The sequence below is a fragment of the Ctenocephalides felis genome, unplaced genomic scaffold (assembly GCF_003426905.1).
Source record: "Ctenocephalides felis isolate EL2017-DRISC unplaced genomic scaffold, ASM342690v1 CF-g0.4_SCAFFOLD_01886, whole genome shotgun sequence".
Taxonomy (NCBI): domain Eukaryota; kingdom Metazoa; phylum Arthropoda; class Insecta; order Siphonaptera; family Pulicidae; genus Ctenocephalides; species Ctenocephalides felis.
Genome location: NW_020538040.1, coordinates 169,604,868 through 169,619,321, shown reverse-complemented (window position 1 = coordinate 169,619,321; position 14,454 = coordinate 169,604,868). Strand labels below are relative to the sequence as shown.

The 14,454-nt window shown below is 29.0% G+C and overlaps 1 protein-coding gene across 6 annotated transcripts; it reads right to left on the bottom strand.

The window, feature by feature from the left end:
* Positions 1-1,952: 1,952 nt before the first annotated feature.
* Positions 1,953-13,859, bottom strand: LOC113376958 (homeodomain-interacting protein kinase 2-like). 6 transcript variants are annotated; one of them, XM_026617093.1, is made up of 21 exons: positions 13,467-13,858; positions 12,322-12,475; positions 11,333-11,687; positions 11,066-11,271; positions 10,592-10,810; positions 10,371-10,525; positions 10,157-10,305; positions 9,806-10,089; positions 9,332-9,640; positions 8,588-8,698; positions 7,809-7,967; positions 7,117-7,299; positions 5,448-5,588; positions 5,079-5,209; positions 4,924-5,014; positions 4,330-4,740; positions 3,999-4,163; positions 3,550-3,702; positions 3,112-3,239; positions 2,785-2,964; positions 1,955-2,539 (listed from the first exon to the last, which is right to left on the bottom strand). In XM_026617093.1, the coding sequence occupies exons 3-21, from the start codon at positions 11,382-11,384 to the stop codon at positions 2,335-2,337; spliced, it is 3,432 nt and encodes a 1,143-aa protein (XP_026472878.1). In that variant the 5' UTR covers positions 11,385-11,687; positions 12,322-12,475; positions 13,467-13,858; the 3' UTR covers positions 1,955-2,334. The 6 variants fall into 6 exon arrangements, with proteins under 6 accessions (XP_026472882.1, XP_026472880.1, XP_026472878.1 ...); XM_026617091.1 differs by having other exon boundaries at positions 1,956-2,539; positions 4,330-4,743; XM_026617094.1 differs by having other exon boundaries at positions 1,957-2,539; positions 4,330-4,743; positions 9,332-9,622; positions 13,467-13,857.
* Between the last annotated feature and the right edge of the window lie 595 nt (positions 13,860-14,454).

The following is a 14,454-nucleotide window of genomic DNA, read 5'->3' as shown; positions in this document are numbered from 1 at the left end:
CTATTAAATATTTTTTAAAAGTTTCTTATAAATACATTTATATTAAATTCACATGGTAATGTTGACCAATTATTTATTTTAAGCTCACATTTAGTCTCTATTACAGCAACATTCAATTTCAAAACAATATATATTTCATCAAATCGATGATGAAGTTATTTAATTTTTCAATGAATATGTAATAATAATGTGGGAATATATGATACTCAGCCTATTTGCATTGAATTACATAGTTTAATTGTTCAAAAACACCGTAAGTACTACAATTACCTCAATGTAATATAACACAAATTGCATTTGAAAAGCTATAATGTTAATGATTATTCTTGTGATATGTTTGAACACATTTATAAAACAATATTTGTCACTAAAATCAAACGTGTATAGCAAAGATAGGTACTTGAAGTGACTTTAAGGGTGGCAAAACATCAGAAATAAAAATATACATTTTCATTATGAACTTAAAAAAGAAACTGGTGTCGTTTATATTGATAAATTCATTATAAAATGCATATTTTATAATATTAGTTAATAAATATCTATCAGCATACATACATTAAACAGAAACTATAACTTAAATTATATATTTATTTAAATTAATGAATTACTATACATCCAAACAATGTTGCAAAATGTGTTCAAATAAAAAAAAATCGAAATGCATAACCTTTTTTAAAAAAAGTATGTAATATAAAAAATGCATGACCAAAAAGATTTATTAATGTAAGCAGCAATCTGTGTATGTATGCATGTATATAGAAATTAATTTATGCGAAAACCCTACCAAGAATTAAAAATAATTTGAACTACCTTTAATCATTGTTTAAATTATTTTAATTTAAAAGCTGTTATGTAACAATAAAAATATTTAAATATTAAATATTTGAGAAGATGGAGGAACAGAATATCAATAGAAGTCTTATTCTTAAAGTCTCTAAAATTATTTACATATTTACAACTATAATTAATTTTGTAAATTAAAAAGTTATATGTATTCACTATCAAAACGTTTCCACTTTGACAATGTTTACCTTGAAAGCATGTCAATTTGCACAATTATATAACAAAATACAAAAATATATTTAGGATTAACAATTTACAAAATCTATTACACAAAAAGCAAGAGGCCCTAAGTAATGATCACCTTCTTCTAATACAAACATATATAATACAATTAGTAAATATACTACAATTTAATTTGTACAATTCTAAGTTGAAAAATATTATTACCCAGAAATTCCTGCTACAGTTAGTTAATTATCTAACGGTAACTGATAGCTCACAGCAGACATATGCACATATTAAAACATTTCATTACACTGACATTAACACCACTAACTTTTATTGCATTAAATGAGATAAATAATAAATAAATTAATTTATATACAATTTAATATTGTCAAAGACAAATAATCAAGGCCCCTAGTATTATATAAATCTAGTATTCAAAAATAATGGTACATTAATGAATATATATTTTAAAGCATATTTTAAAAATTAAAGATCTGATCTAAATATGATTGTTTTTGTATACTTATGAACACTTGCTATATTATAAAATATGACATACTCTTCACAATTCCTTGTGAAACAAAATTATCTGATGATATCAAGCATCTGATAATATCAACAATGCTAGATCATTAAAATTGTCAAAATCAATAAATTATTGCAATGTGGTATATTCTAACATTTATGTCATACCATAAATATAACAAAAGACGTGAAAATAAGAATATTCAAGTACACATATTCCTGAACAAATAGTTCTGTAAGACACAATGTTATAAGTTTAGTTTAGAAAATTTGCTAACTTGTTAATTGTGCATAGCATATACATACATACATATGCATACACATACATGTATAAATATGTAATATAAATATATATAGATATACACACATATATAGTTATGTAATTAATATGCACAATTAATGCAAGATTTAATTCTCTATCAGCTTGCTATTAAAAAACAAATGCATGTCTTGTCTTGCCTACTCATTCATAGACATTAATAAATATTACTTTTGTAAACATCCATAGTTTACCTTATAAATTTGAACTGTCCTTATTTGTAGCATACATATGAAGTAATATATGAAAATATGTATAAAAATTACATAATATTACAGTATGTACATACATATAACTATACACACAAGTATTGCATATACGCACACACAATATATAATATGCAATACAAAAACTTGCATTTATCAATGATACATATGAATAGTTAGAATAAAGTACAGTAAAGTCCAATTTTTCCCTGATATTGTGAAATAAAAGCAGTATACTATTACTCTTTAAATAACATACGTATTTATAGTTGGTTACTCTGCAAACCACAGGCTTGATTGGTATTGCTTAGCTGGACTCAGTGGAGCAACTCCGAATCCATATTGATGAGAAGGAAATTGCATATGGGCAGGCAATGGATGCGTAGGTAGATGATGGGCAGATAAAACAGCTGCTGGTCGGCTGCCATGATGAGCTGGAGGTGGTAGAGCTCTACCATCAGGGAAAGTGTACTCCATTCTGTTCAAATAAACGAGGTAATAATTAACTAAAGTTTATTCAATAAGATCATTTTTCTCAAGAATTTCCCACAATCTTGTTAGAAAATAAACACAAAAAAAAAACTTATAACAATATTTATATATTGTTTTAGCATGTTTTTCAGTTTATCATAGAAAATTCTCTTATGGATGCAAATTTTATACATTTTTTTCAATAGGTCTTTAAAAATTATTTAAAAGAAAAATGATCAATAATATAGGTACCCGGCATATTGTTGAACAGGATTGGCAGGTATGTATGTCGGCTGAGTTGTGGTAACATATACAGCGGGCCTTCTATAGAGGTCCGCTTGATAAAGGGGTTGTCCTGCAGCTGATAGAGGATGACTGGGAGAAACTCGTGTCGCACAAACTGGACCGGGAGAAATGTGAGATCCATGTCTGCTTAAAAAAAAAAACAATAATCAAACAAGATAAACTACAATAGCATTTCGGATATAGGCTTGCTTAAAATATTAATAGTATTTTAGTAGATTACACAAAAATATATGCATAAATTTGCACCTCTATATAAAAATATAATTAATTCACCTGTAACTTGGGATATGCTGGGAGTGTGTGCCAACCCATGCTTTGTGAGGTTCTCTGGGTACTTCTCTGGTATGCGCTTGTGGAGGCTGTGTATATTCCTTCAGTTGAATTTTATATTCCCTGTTTGACTGAAATATTTTTGTTGTAAAGTATCATTTTGATTGAAATATGTATAATGTATAATAACGGGTTTGAAATATATTTTCTGTTTACTACACATGCAGAATATTTGCTTCTTTTAGCAAATATTAATGAAAAGCAGAGCCTTAGACTTAAAAATTTTTACTCAGTTTCTCATTTTTTACTTAGCATGTTAACTCAGTTACATTACCGCATATTGTGTTCGAAATCAAAATTAAACATTTTAAACATACACTCAAAGCCTGCTTAGATTATTAAAATCTAATAAATTAAGATACAATACGTATCTTCACATACTTCTCTTCTGTGATTGGACTGAGAATGCGCCGGAGGAGCCCATGACCCTCGCTTATCAATTGTACAATGAGTATCATAATTATATTGGGGTTGGACATAATCTTTAGAGGTGCAAGGCTGCATAACAGTTCCAAAGAAATCTTGTGAACAGTTCTAAAGAAACATAGTTCTGTATACAATACTCCTTCACCAAATATAATACAAATACAATTTTTTTTGTCAATATTAAAGATAACCATGTGACGAATGACAAATAGCACTTTTTGAAAACCAAATTTTTGCAACAAATTATGTCCTCTATTTAGGATAATACTAATTAAAGGGCTTAAAAATTGTATGCATGCTTTATTTAAATTTGTTATAATTTATGGGGATTCTTTTAATTACGAAAATTTAATACACAATACATTAATAAATATAAACAATATAAATACAGATGATAAACTTACAGATTGTTGACAATCATTCGCTGTAACAACACCAGGCTCCTGCTTTGTAGAAATGTTGTGGCCACTATGCACATTTTGATTATTACCATTCAGCATGCATTCTGATTGAGCTAATGCAAGTAGTCGTTTCTTTTGAGAATGATGGAATGGCTCATGTTTGATAGACTATTAAAAATGCATAATTACATTAGTATAATTATATATATATACATATATATATATATATATATATATATATATATATACATATATATATATATATATATATATATATATATACATAATTATATATATATATACATAATTATATATATATAACATTTTGTAATACCTGAGCCTGATATGCGTTTTGTTTAGCCGGACTTCTATAGTCTTCACTGTCAGAATCTGCTACATTCACAAAAGCAATATTATTTTTCCTTTGCCTTAAAGAACCACCATTCTGAGGTAATGTTATATTAGGATTGCTGATGTATTGGGTAGAAGCATTTTGGTGTGTATGTACAGCAGCCACCGTAGAAGTATTCAAAATATTACTAGAAGTAATATTATTGTTCCCATTAGATGTTATTGCATTAATGTTGTTCTGTTGACTCGTAACATTGTGAGAAATCGTTCCATTCATGACATTAACATGGCCTGCTCCATGTTCAACAGTTCTATTTTGCTGCCTGTTGTTCACAGGAGGTTGAGACACAGTTTTATTCGGAGCTTCGTCCTCACTATCTGATATAGTTATTACCTGCTTAAAAGGTAAAAGATCTATTAATTAGGATATCAAAATTTTGTATATCTGATATAGTAGTTATCAGAACTACATAATTTTTTGTAATAAATAAAAAGATCTGACAATTCTGATAATATACCAAATCATTTAAAAAAAAAGATGATATACATTTTAAATAAAACTAATTAAAATACTTACAGCTGGCGAGGGAGTATCATGGATAGTTATGGTATGTTGGCGCCCAATGACTGGTGTAATAACCTTGGATATCGAGTGGTCAATAGTATCACTGAAAACATAGTTTTAAAATAGTATTGTAAAATTTGATTAAAATTATTAAATAGAATATATACCTGTGCTGCCAATTATTTGGAGAAGCTCGTCTTCCTCTACTGTTACTATACATCTGTGATTCAGAAGGCGGAGTACCCTCTTTAACACGTTTTTTAACTGGGCTGAGCTGCGTTGGTTCTTTCTTGTGGTTCTATACAAATAAAAATTTTATTTAAAAAAAACTAAAACTGAATAATTGTTAAATAAAAATTAAATGGTTTAAAAAGTTCAGTACAATACATCATTGCAAGAAATATAAAAGACTTTTGCAATGCCTCATTATGTTTTGCTTGTGCAATTAGAAAAATGATTGATTAAACTAAACCTATTTGATTACATTTGAAAGCATAAAAGTTAAATATATTAATAGCAATTATGTTAAAACATACATGTCTATGATGTGAAGAAGGAACTGTTAAATGAGAATGACTTGCTTTGGAATTTCTCTTTGTTGTCCAAGTCCCATGATCAATAAGCGACCCACTGTACACATCACCACTAACATCGACGCCAAACACTGGTCTTTGATCCTATATGTACCATGATGTGTTTAATAAAAATTTGTTTAATTGAAAGTTGTCACAATAATTTCTAAATTTAGCAAGCAACCCCAGATCAAGTTTATGACTAACAAAAATTACAAGAACCTTATAAATATGTTAAATAGTTATTGTAATTTTTTTTTAGTTACTAGATATAAGGTTGCAAGTACATTTCATATGATATATGTGAATATTGGTAAGTAACACATACATACAATCCACATGTAAACAACACACAGAGTTACAAACATACATACATATAGTACATTAAAGTTATGTAAATGTCCTGACAGTGAAAATAATATGTTAGTGTTTTTAGACAAATTTAAAAGTTAAGATAGAAGCCAACCCCAGTTTATGAAGACTGAAGCTCTCACCGAATGATGTGACTGAAAAAAATCTTAATGTTATAGAAAATTATGTAAACAAATGAAAAAGAAAACATTTTTAGTAACAATGGTTGCAGCTTATATCAACATGCAGTTAAGATAGTATCACTGGAATGTATCAAAATATTATTAATAAAGCAATGAAGTGAAGAATAATATTGATCGTGCTGAAATGATAAACAGTTGACATTTCTTCACTAATAAGCATTGGTTATTAATATTACATCACTATTTTTATTTACGTAATACTGAAATTTAGTCAAACTTCAATATTATGCAAAAACACCAAATAGTAGAGTTAAGAAATGCATTTTTGAATAGAACATGTTTGAATGTTTAAATTTTGTCTCTTATGTTTGATGTTGCAGAAGATTAACAAATTTGTATTTACAAAAAGTATTCCAATATAAAAAATGTATTATTTAGTAGCTCTTAGTGAAAGAAAAAAGAAAAATTAGCACAAAATGTGGAAGAAACACTAAGATTGAGGAGGTGATATAGTTATTAAAGCTGTACAAAAATTAAAAAGTTGAAATGCACACAAACTGTAGTATAATATGCGTTATCAGTAGTACTAGATGTATAATTAGAAACCAATAACACCTAGAAAAAGAAACAAATTGTATGGTATCTGCATATGATGTGTAACATCTAACCTCAATTATTTACAATAAATTGTAAGAAACTTGCATTAATAAATATAAAAAGATTATCCAAGTATATTGTTATGCCCCAATTTAAATCAATTCCCATGCTCTATAAAACAATATAGGTATGAAAAATTAATGAAGATCATATATAGTAATATTTCATTTTATAGTGCATTATTTTAATTATTACATATTACGCATAACTTTTTTCCACACAACTTGCTTGTAATTTGCACACAAAAAGGCTTAATTGCAAAAAAAAAAAAAAAAACTACAACAGGATGCACAAGCTAGAAACGTATGTAAAATTAAGTTTTGACAAAAAAATTCATTACAGAGCATTAAGATGTTACACGACCACAAAAATGTGATGAGAGTGCATGCTAACATTTTTACAAAGCCTGTATTTACAAAAAGTCCTTTAATGAACAGTGAGTTCTCCAATCAACCCTATAAAACTAGGTGACTATTATTGACCTGCAAAATAGCTGCCGAATCTACCAGTAAGGGTCGACCCCAATCACTAACAGCCACACCTTCTTGAATAAGAGGCGGAGCCATAGTATGCTGAGAATGGCCATGTGAATGACCCGTCATCTGCTGCCATGATGGAATAATGGCCATTTGCCTATTTCCAGGCCATGAGGACTGAACAGCATTCTAGCAGAAATTGAGTATTGTATGGACGACTATATCCAAATTTTATAATTCATATATTTTACTTCTCACAAAGCCAAGTAGGCTTTTACCAGTAGATAATTTTAGCTAAACCTACTGAACATTTCAAGTAATTCTACTATGTCACATTACACGGCAATATTATTGTCTTAAAGACTTAGCACAAATTACATAATTTTCATCACGCCTAACAATTGATATACGATAATATGTTTTAATGACAAAGATTTGGTTGTGTGTAAAATGGATATAATTACAATAATTTGAATAAAATTATTGAGGGTTTACACCACCTTGTTAATTTAAAAAAAATAAGTTGAATCAGCAAAATAATTAATGAAAACATTGAATTTGCATTATTCAAGCACAATTCAACTTATAAAACATTATTATGATTGTAGTACTTGTAAATTAGTACAATTTATTCAATTTGAAAAAATTGTTGGTCCAAGGTGGTCTAACCCCTCAAAAGTACAGAAATGCATTTTTACCGTCAATAACATTTGCCGACCATTTGGCTCAACCATGGATACGGGAACATATTGCTGTCCAGTTACCTGCCCAGAAAGAATTGGAGGTTGAATCTGCAGAGCACCACTTGCACCTTGGGTTCCAACAACAGTCACATGCTTAGCTGGAGAACCCATTGCCTGTGTATATAATAAGTCAAGTGAAAATAAATATACTCAGGACTTTTGAGTAAAAAAATATTAAAATGTATTAAGAACTTATATACAAATGAATGTAATTCTTGTGATTATCATATTAAAATTAAAATATATGAAATAAATAAATAAATTTTATTTTATGAAGTAAAAATATTGAAAAACTACAATAAATGTAATATGTAACATATACTGTAAGTATATATATCTAGAAATTTTCAGATGATATTTCTTATAATTATGAACCCAAAGACAACATTTAATGAGCATAACAAATTCAACATATGGGTCATTCTTTTACAAACCGTACACCATCCAGACCTTGATGTTTTAGAATTGTCTGAAATTTTTTTTACAGATAATATACATGAAATGATATGACACGTGTTTCAGGATTTTGCTTAAAAAAATTTTTTTACGTAAATATTTATGATTGAAATATGGATTTTTTGCTCAATTTTTATGAACATTCTAAAATATGACATTTTATTTTTTCGAAAATCCGTACGATTTGTAAAAGAATGACCCATATACAGTTTTTTTTGGTAAATAAAAATGAAAAAATAAATACATATTTAAAAACATAATAATTTTGTATTACTAACTTGATATCCAGGTGGACATAATATTGAAGAAACAAGTTGGTGTTGAAAAGGATCTGTACGGGAGGAACCTGCATACTGCCGACCCACAGTCCGGCTGCCATATAACTGGTACTGCAAAAAAATTCTCATAAGCATCATAATACTTGAAAAGCGTAAGAGAATTTTCTGAATTTCATAAAAGACAGGAAAACACAAGACAACAAAGACAGTGATAGGATAACTAAATAAACTACAATATAATATAAAAGGAATGAAGGAAGGAATAGATAATTGAAACTACAACATCACCTATAACATAACTGGCTCCAAAATAAAATTTTCATGCTTAAAAAGTGTAAGAATTTTCTGGATTACGAAAATTGATGGAAAACAGGAAAATACAGGAAAACAGGAACAAAAATAGGATAACTATAATAAGGCCCATGAGGAATCGAGAATGAGATATATATCCTAGAAGTGAACAGAGTAAAATATCAAACAGTGAGGATGATGAGAGGAACTTGAATAATTACAACTACAATGTCACTGACAAATACACCAAAAAAATACAGTGAATAATATTAGATTATATAACTATGAAAATATGAAAAAAAAATATTAAGAGATAAGATAAAATGAATTTTCATGTTTGAGATAGTGAAGTGAGAAAAGTTGTAAAACTCAGAGAAAGTTAAAATTAGAGGTGTATTTGTCGCATGGAATATAATCAAGATTAAGATTAATCATTAAATACAATGAACATACCAAGTTGTCATAAGATGGCCGCTCTCTAACTAATCTTTGTACTTGATTCGTAAGTTGATTATTTATAGTGAATGTAACATTGCCATTACTATTTGGAACAAAGTTAGTTACCAATGTGGTTGGTTGGGAAGCTTGGTGGTGATTGACATTAATGTTGTAATCAGGGTTTCTTCGACACACTTCCATCATCTGAACACTAGCTTTAACATTATTACAATGTGCATAGTCCACCAGATGAGCAAGATTTACAAAGGCATGATTCAATGCTTCACCAGGCGTTATGCGGCGTTCCTGAAATTTCACCAGATTCTACTTGAATGCATTATAGTCAATTGAAAATTTAGTAAATACAGCACAAAACTTGATTTATCAATATAGTTTGTTAAGTGCAAATGCAATAAGAAAACTTATCACTTTTAATTACATCACTCAATCAGCTCAAATTAAACAAAACTTTTATGTATTAAAAAATACCTGGTCCATGGTCAGCATTCTTTTAAGCAAATCAACAAATTCTCGACGGTCTGCTTTCTCAGCCAGTAATTGTCCACCCTCAAGGTCAGTAGGCACATTAACTTGTCCAATATCATCTAAACAGTTGAAAATATATTTTCGTGCTTCTTTTGATTTTATGCCAGTTTCAGCCTCATACTCTTCTGGAGTTTTTAACCTCCAGAAGGGATAAGTACTATCCATGTCCCGATAGAAAAACTTGGTTGTCTTAGAGGCATTGTTTAGCATGTGCTCAGTTGGTAATCCTACAATAAGTATGTATAAAAAGAGAAACATGGCATATTTTAATAATAACTTAATAGTAATATTTACCTTGAGTTTGACTAATATTACGGATTTGATCATATTCAGAAGAACCTGGATATAGAGGCCACCCCAAAAATAATTCGGCTACAACACATCCCAGTGACCACATATCGATAGCTTCGCAGAATGGTAAACCCAAAATTATCTCTGGAGCTCTAAAAATCATTTAAGTATTATAGAATAAACAAATTTTAAAAACAAAAAAAAAAAATTAATTTACCTATAATATCGAGATTGCAAGTATGTGTTGCACACAGCTTTACTGACATGTGATGCACTGCCGAAATCTATTACTTTCACTCTATATGGTTGCCTAACAGGATCTACTAACATGATATTTTCAGGCTTCAAATCAGCATGTATTAATCCCAATTGCTAAATCATTAAAGAAGATATTATCAACCATTTATAATCAATAAAATTAATGCACAAAAAAATTACCTTAAGCTTGAGCATAGCAGTGAGAACTTGCTGAAGAATAGGTCTTATAAACTTCAAAGGCAGAGGCGAAAATTTGTTCTGCTTTAAAAAATCATACAAGTTTTGCTCAAGCATCTCAAAAACCAAACATGTATGATTTTTATGTTGGAAACATTCAAATGCACGAACAAAATTAAACTCATCGGCATTTTCCTGACTCAGACGTGATAATATTGACACCTGAAACAATTAATTTTCATGATCAAAAGAGAAATATGAATCAATTATTACATTAACTATGCATTAAAAACATTATGCTGTTACATTGTCTTGTTAAAGGGCATTCAGAATCATCTAGGTCATTCATGCGAAACAAAAAGCAATAAACAAATTTTAAACAAACATTTGTTTATTGCTCACAACTTAAAAAAAAGCATTCATTAGCATCAGATAAACTACATCAACAAAATTGTACTAAATAATATAATAACATACTTCTATTTGGCCTTGGCGAGCGTATGATGGATGGTTCTTCAATATTTTGATTGCCACTATTTCGTTAGTGCCTTTCTTCCAGCACTTAACAACTTGCCCAAAAGTTCCTCGACCCAAAAATTCAAGTACCTCGTATTGATTAGCCATGGAGTATAAAACTTCATGCTGAACTAGTTGGTAATCACCATCAGCTCCACTTGAGGAACCTGTTCACGAATATTTTCATAAAAAACGAGATTTCAAAAATAATTGAAAATAGAAGCTTACCTTGAGGCGGAGGATTAGTCCCACCCGGAGCAAGTTTACTGTGCGATGTCATGTTGATGTATATTTATTTTTATCAATTCACTAGTATATATCCTTCTGAACTAATTTCAGACATATACGTTTTCAATGGATTTCTTAATATTTATTAACACAATTCTTACATTAATTGAACTTTTTAGCACTGAGCAAATAAAATTTGTACAATAATAAACTACTTCACAAAAAAATTGCCAATTACTGTGACTAATGACTAGATTATTATGTATGCAGTATTTTAATAAAACTAAATAAAGCAACTGGAGACAAAGAAAGAAATGTTTCAGGACTCCGTATCTGCAAGGCACATACTCAGTATCTATAAAAACAAATTAATATAAGAAAATGGCGCAGTGATTATATATTTCATACATACAGATGAATACAGTACTACTTTTTATAAGTTTTGCAACTGTGGAGTAATAATTACCCCAGAAACCATAGAGAGATCATATTAAAGATCTGATGATTTATAACCCTGCTATATGTGCATAATATATAATCTAATAATAATATTTGAAAAAATTAAAACATAGGTGTTGGGCAACACAGATAAAGTATAAAATCAACGGTAAAAAAATTACACGAAAACCAGTCGCAAACATAAAAAAAATTGAATAGATGCTGCTATAGGATATTTAAAATAAATAGGATTGAAACTAAAAAAGCAAACTAAAAAAACCTAGACACTAATGGGAATGAAAATATGTATTTGTTAATATGAGCTTGTTTACAAATAATTCTTAATAATCATTGATAATAACCAAATAAACTGTCAATTAAAGAACTGGTAGATTTTTTCTTAAAATAGTGGATAAAAATTGATTTAATTAAAAATATCAAATACATGTTCAATGAACAAAAAGCAATTTAAATAGTTAGACCAATAATTCAAAAGATTTTTAAAAAGTAATAACCATAATCATCTGATATTATTATAATCAAGCACTTACCACATTTTCATTAAATGCTCTGTCGAAACTTGATAAAAATTTTGTATGTTAATTCAGGTAGTAGTTTTTCAAAAGATAGCCCTTAATTCATTGTATATTTACACTTTCTTATGCCTTGCACTTAATTGATTACAATAAAAATTAACTACCAAATCTGTAAATAGAATTTGTAGGTGTAAACATGGCAGAAAAATATTTACTTGATAAAGTAGTTAATCAAATACATATATATATATATATATATATATAAAATTTTGTGATATGAGTGGAACTAATATTAAATGTTAAATATGAACAATACAACACTCAGATTTTTAACACACACTTTATTTGGTAATTACAGACGTTTCGAGACCATGGTATGCCTCATCTTCAGTATAATTTCAAAACAGTTACTTATATACTACACATTACTAAAACATGTGAAACATACAGAAGTATTTTAAACAAATCTTAAGTATCGAGATGAAGAGAGGGTATTATTATAATGTAAACAAATGAAGTGCACTATCAACAAGTTAATTTTTTGGAGAGAATAAGATAAATGAAAAAAAATTATAAATTATTGTTGATGTTTAAGATAAGAGTCGTCTAAAACATTTGTGTCGGTTCACAGAGTTGGTGTTTTTTGTATTTTCAAAAATTAAATATAATTTAAATAAAATATTAAAGAATGTGTAGTATAAAGTGTGTGTTAAAAATCTGAGTGTTGTGTTGTTCATATTTAACATTATATATATATATATATATATATATATATATAATTGAAATATAAAAACATCGTTGATTAGGATGAAAAGGATCGACTTACAAAAACCAGAACCAACTTGATTTTGATAGTATTCATTGAAAATAGAGATCTGGTTTTGATGTTTACATTGTGTACATACCAGGCCAGCTTTTAGACATTGAAAATGGGTTGACATATTTTATCATATGCTCAAAATTATATAGCGTAAAATATAAATTTCTCATTTCATATGAAAATGACGCGAATTACGTCGTTGTTGCGAATCAACACGTAGACTTGACGAGGTCGCCGCATACATACACAACGATAAATATAGTTACGCGCACATAATGTATATTGAATATCATATTACTTCAATAGTAATCAAAATGAGAATTTAAGATTTCAATTCTACCTTGTGCATTTAAAGGTGACGACAATACTCCTTGTGTCCTTCACTGAAGAATTTGACGGACAAGCAAGGAATGTAGTAGTCACAGCCATCTTGGTACAAAAGTGGACTACGACATTAGCTTCGCCATTAAAATTTGCATCTGTCACGACATTTTCATTATCCATGAATAAATAAAAGCTTAGAAATTTTCCATTGAACATATATATTAATTCCAAACACTGTTAAATGAATATTTGAACTCATTTAGAACAAATCCATTTGCACTCCACCAAGCACATCAAAAACACATCTCTTCACTCTCGGACGTCATTCGTTCAATTTCCGATGCTGAGAACGAATCCGAAGCGAACGAACCGACGAACGTAGGCGCTGCCAGCCGCAGCCATAGATAAGGATAGCGTGTGCGCTCTGTAGTGGTGTGCAGTAGTGTAGTCACGGTGTAGTGGTGTTGGTGTGCTGGTGTGTCGGTGTTGTGTGTACAAACAACATTGGTGTTGCCGTATGACGCCAACGCTCTGGGAAAACGGTTCGCTAACTTATTGTTTGAGTAGAAGAGTTAATAAATAACTAGCTGTAAGTGGAATTCTGTCTTAAGGCAATTAGGGCATCGTGCCTTAAGGCAAATTGCTGGAACTTCCCGTACCAAAAATTATTATTTTTTCAAAAACGAATAACATTTTTGAAAAAAATTTACTTCGAAAAAAATAGATTTTTGAGAAACTATAAATTTGACAAAAAAATACTTTTTTTAAAAAAAAAAAATTTTATTTGAAAAAAAAAATTTTTTTTGAGAAAAAAAAATTTTTTTTTAAAACAATAAAATTTTTTGAAAAAAAATGTTTTTTTCATTTTGACATATTTTGGAAATTCTGAACTTTTTTTCAAAGCAATCACACTACTTGAACTGCATAGAGACGAAATGTCAAAGCTCGCAAGTGCCGCGCCGCCGTCTAACGCATAAGCATTGGTACGGAACCCATAGAAATGT

Coding starts and splice junctions, on each gene's coding strand:
- LOC113376958 (XM_026617091.1), bottom strand. CDS start 11,384: ATGACATCGCACAGTAAACTTGCTCCGGGTGGGACTAATCCTCCGCCT. Junction 4,164..4,329: donor AAAACGCATATCAGGCTCAG/GTATTACAAAAT, acceptor CATTTTTAATAG/TCTATCAAACATGAGCCATT. Junction 2,540..2,784: donor CCTGTTCAACAATATGCCGG/GTACCTATATTA, acceptor TTATTTGAACAG/AATGGAGTACACTTTCCCTG.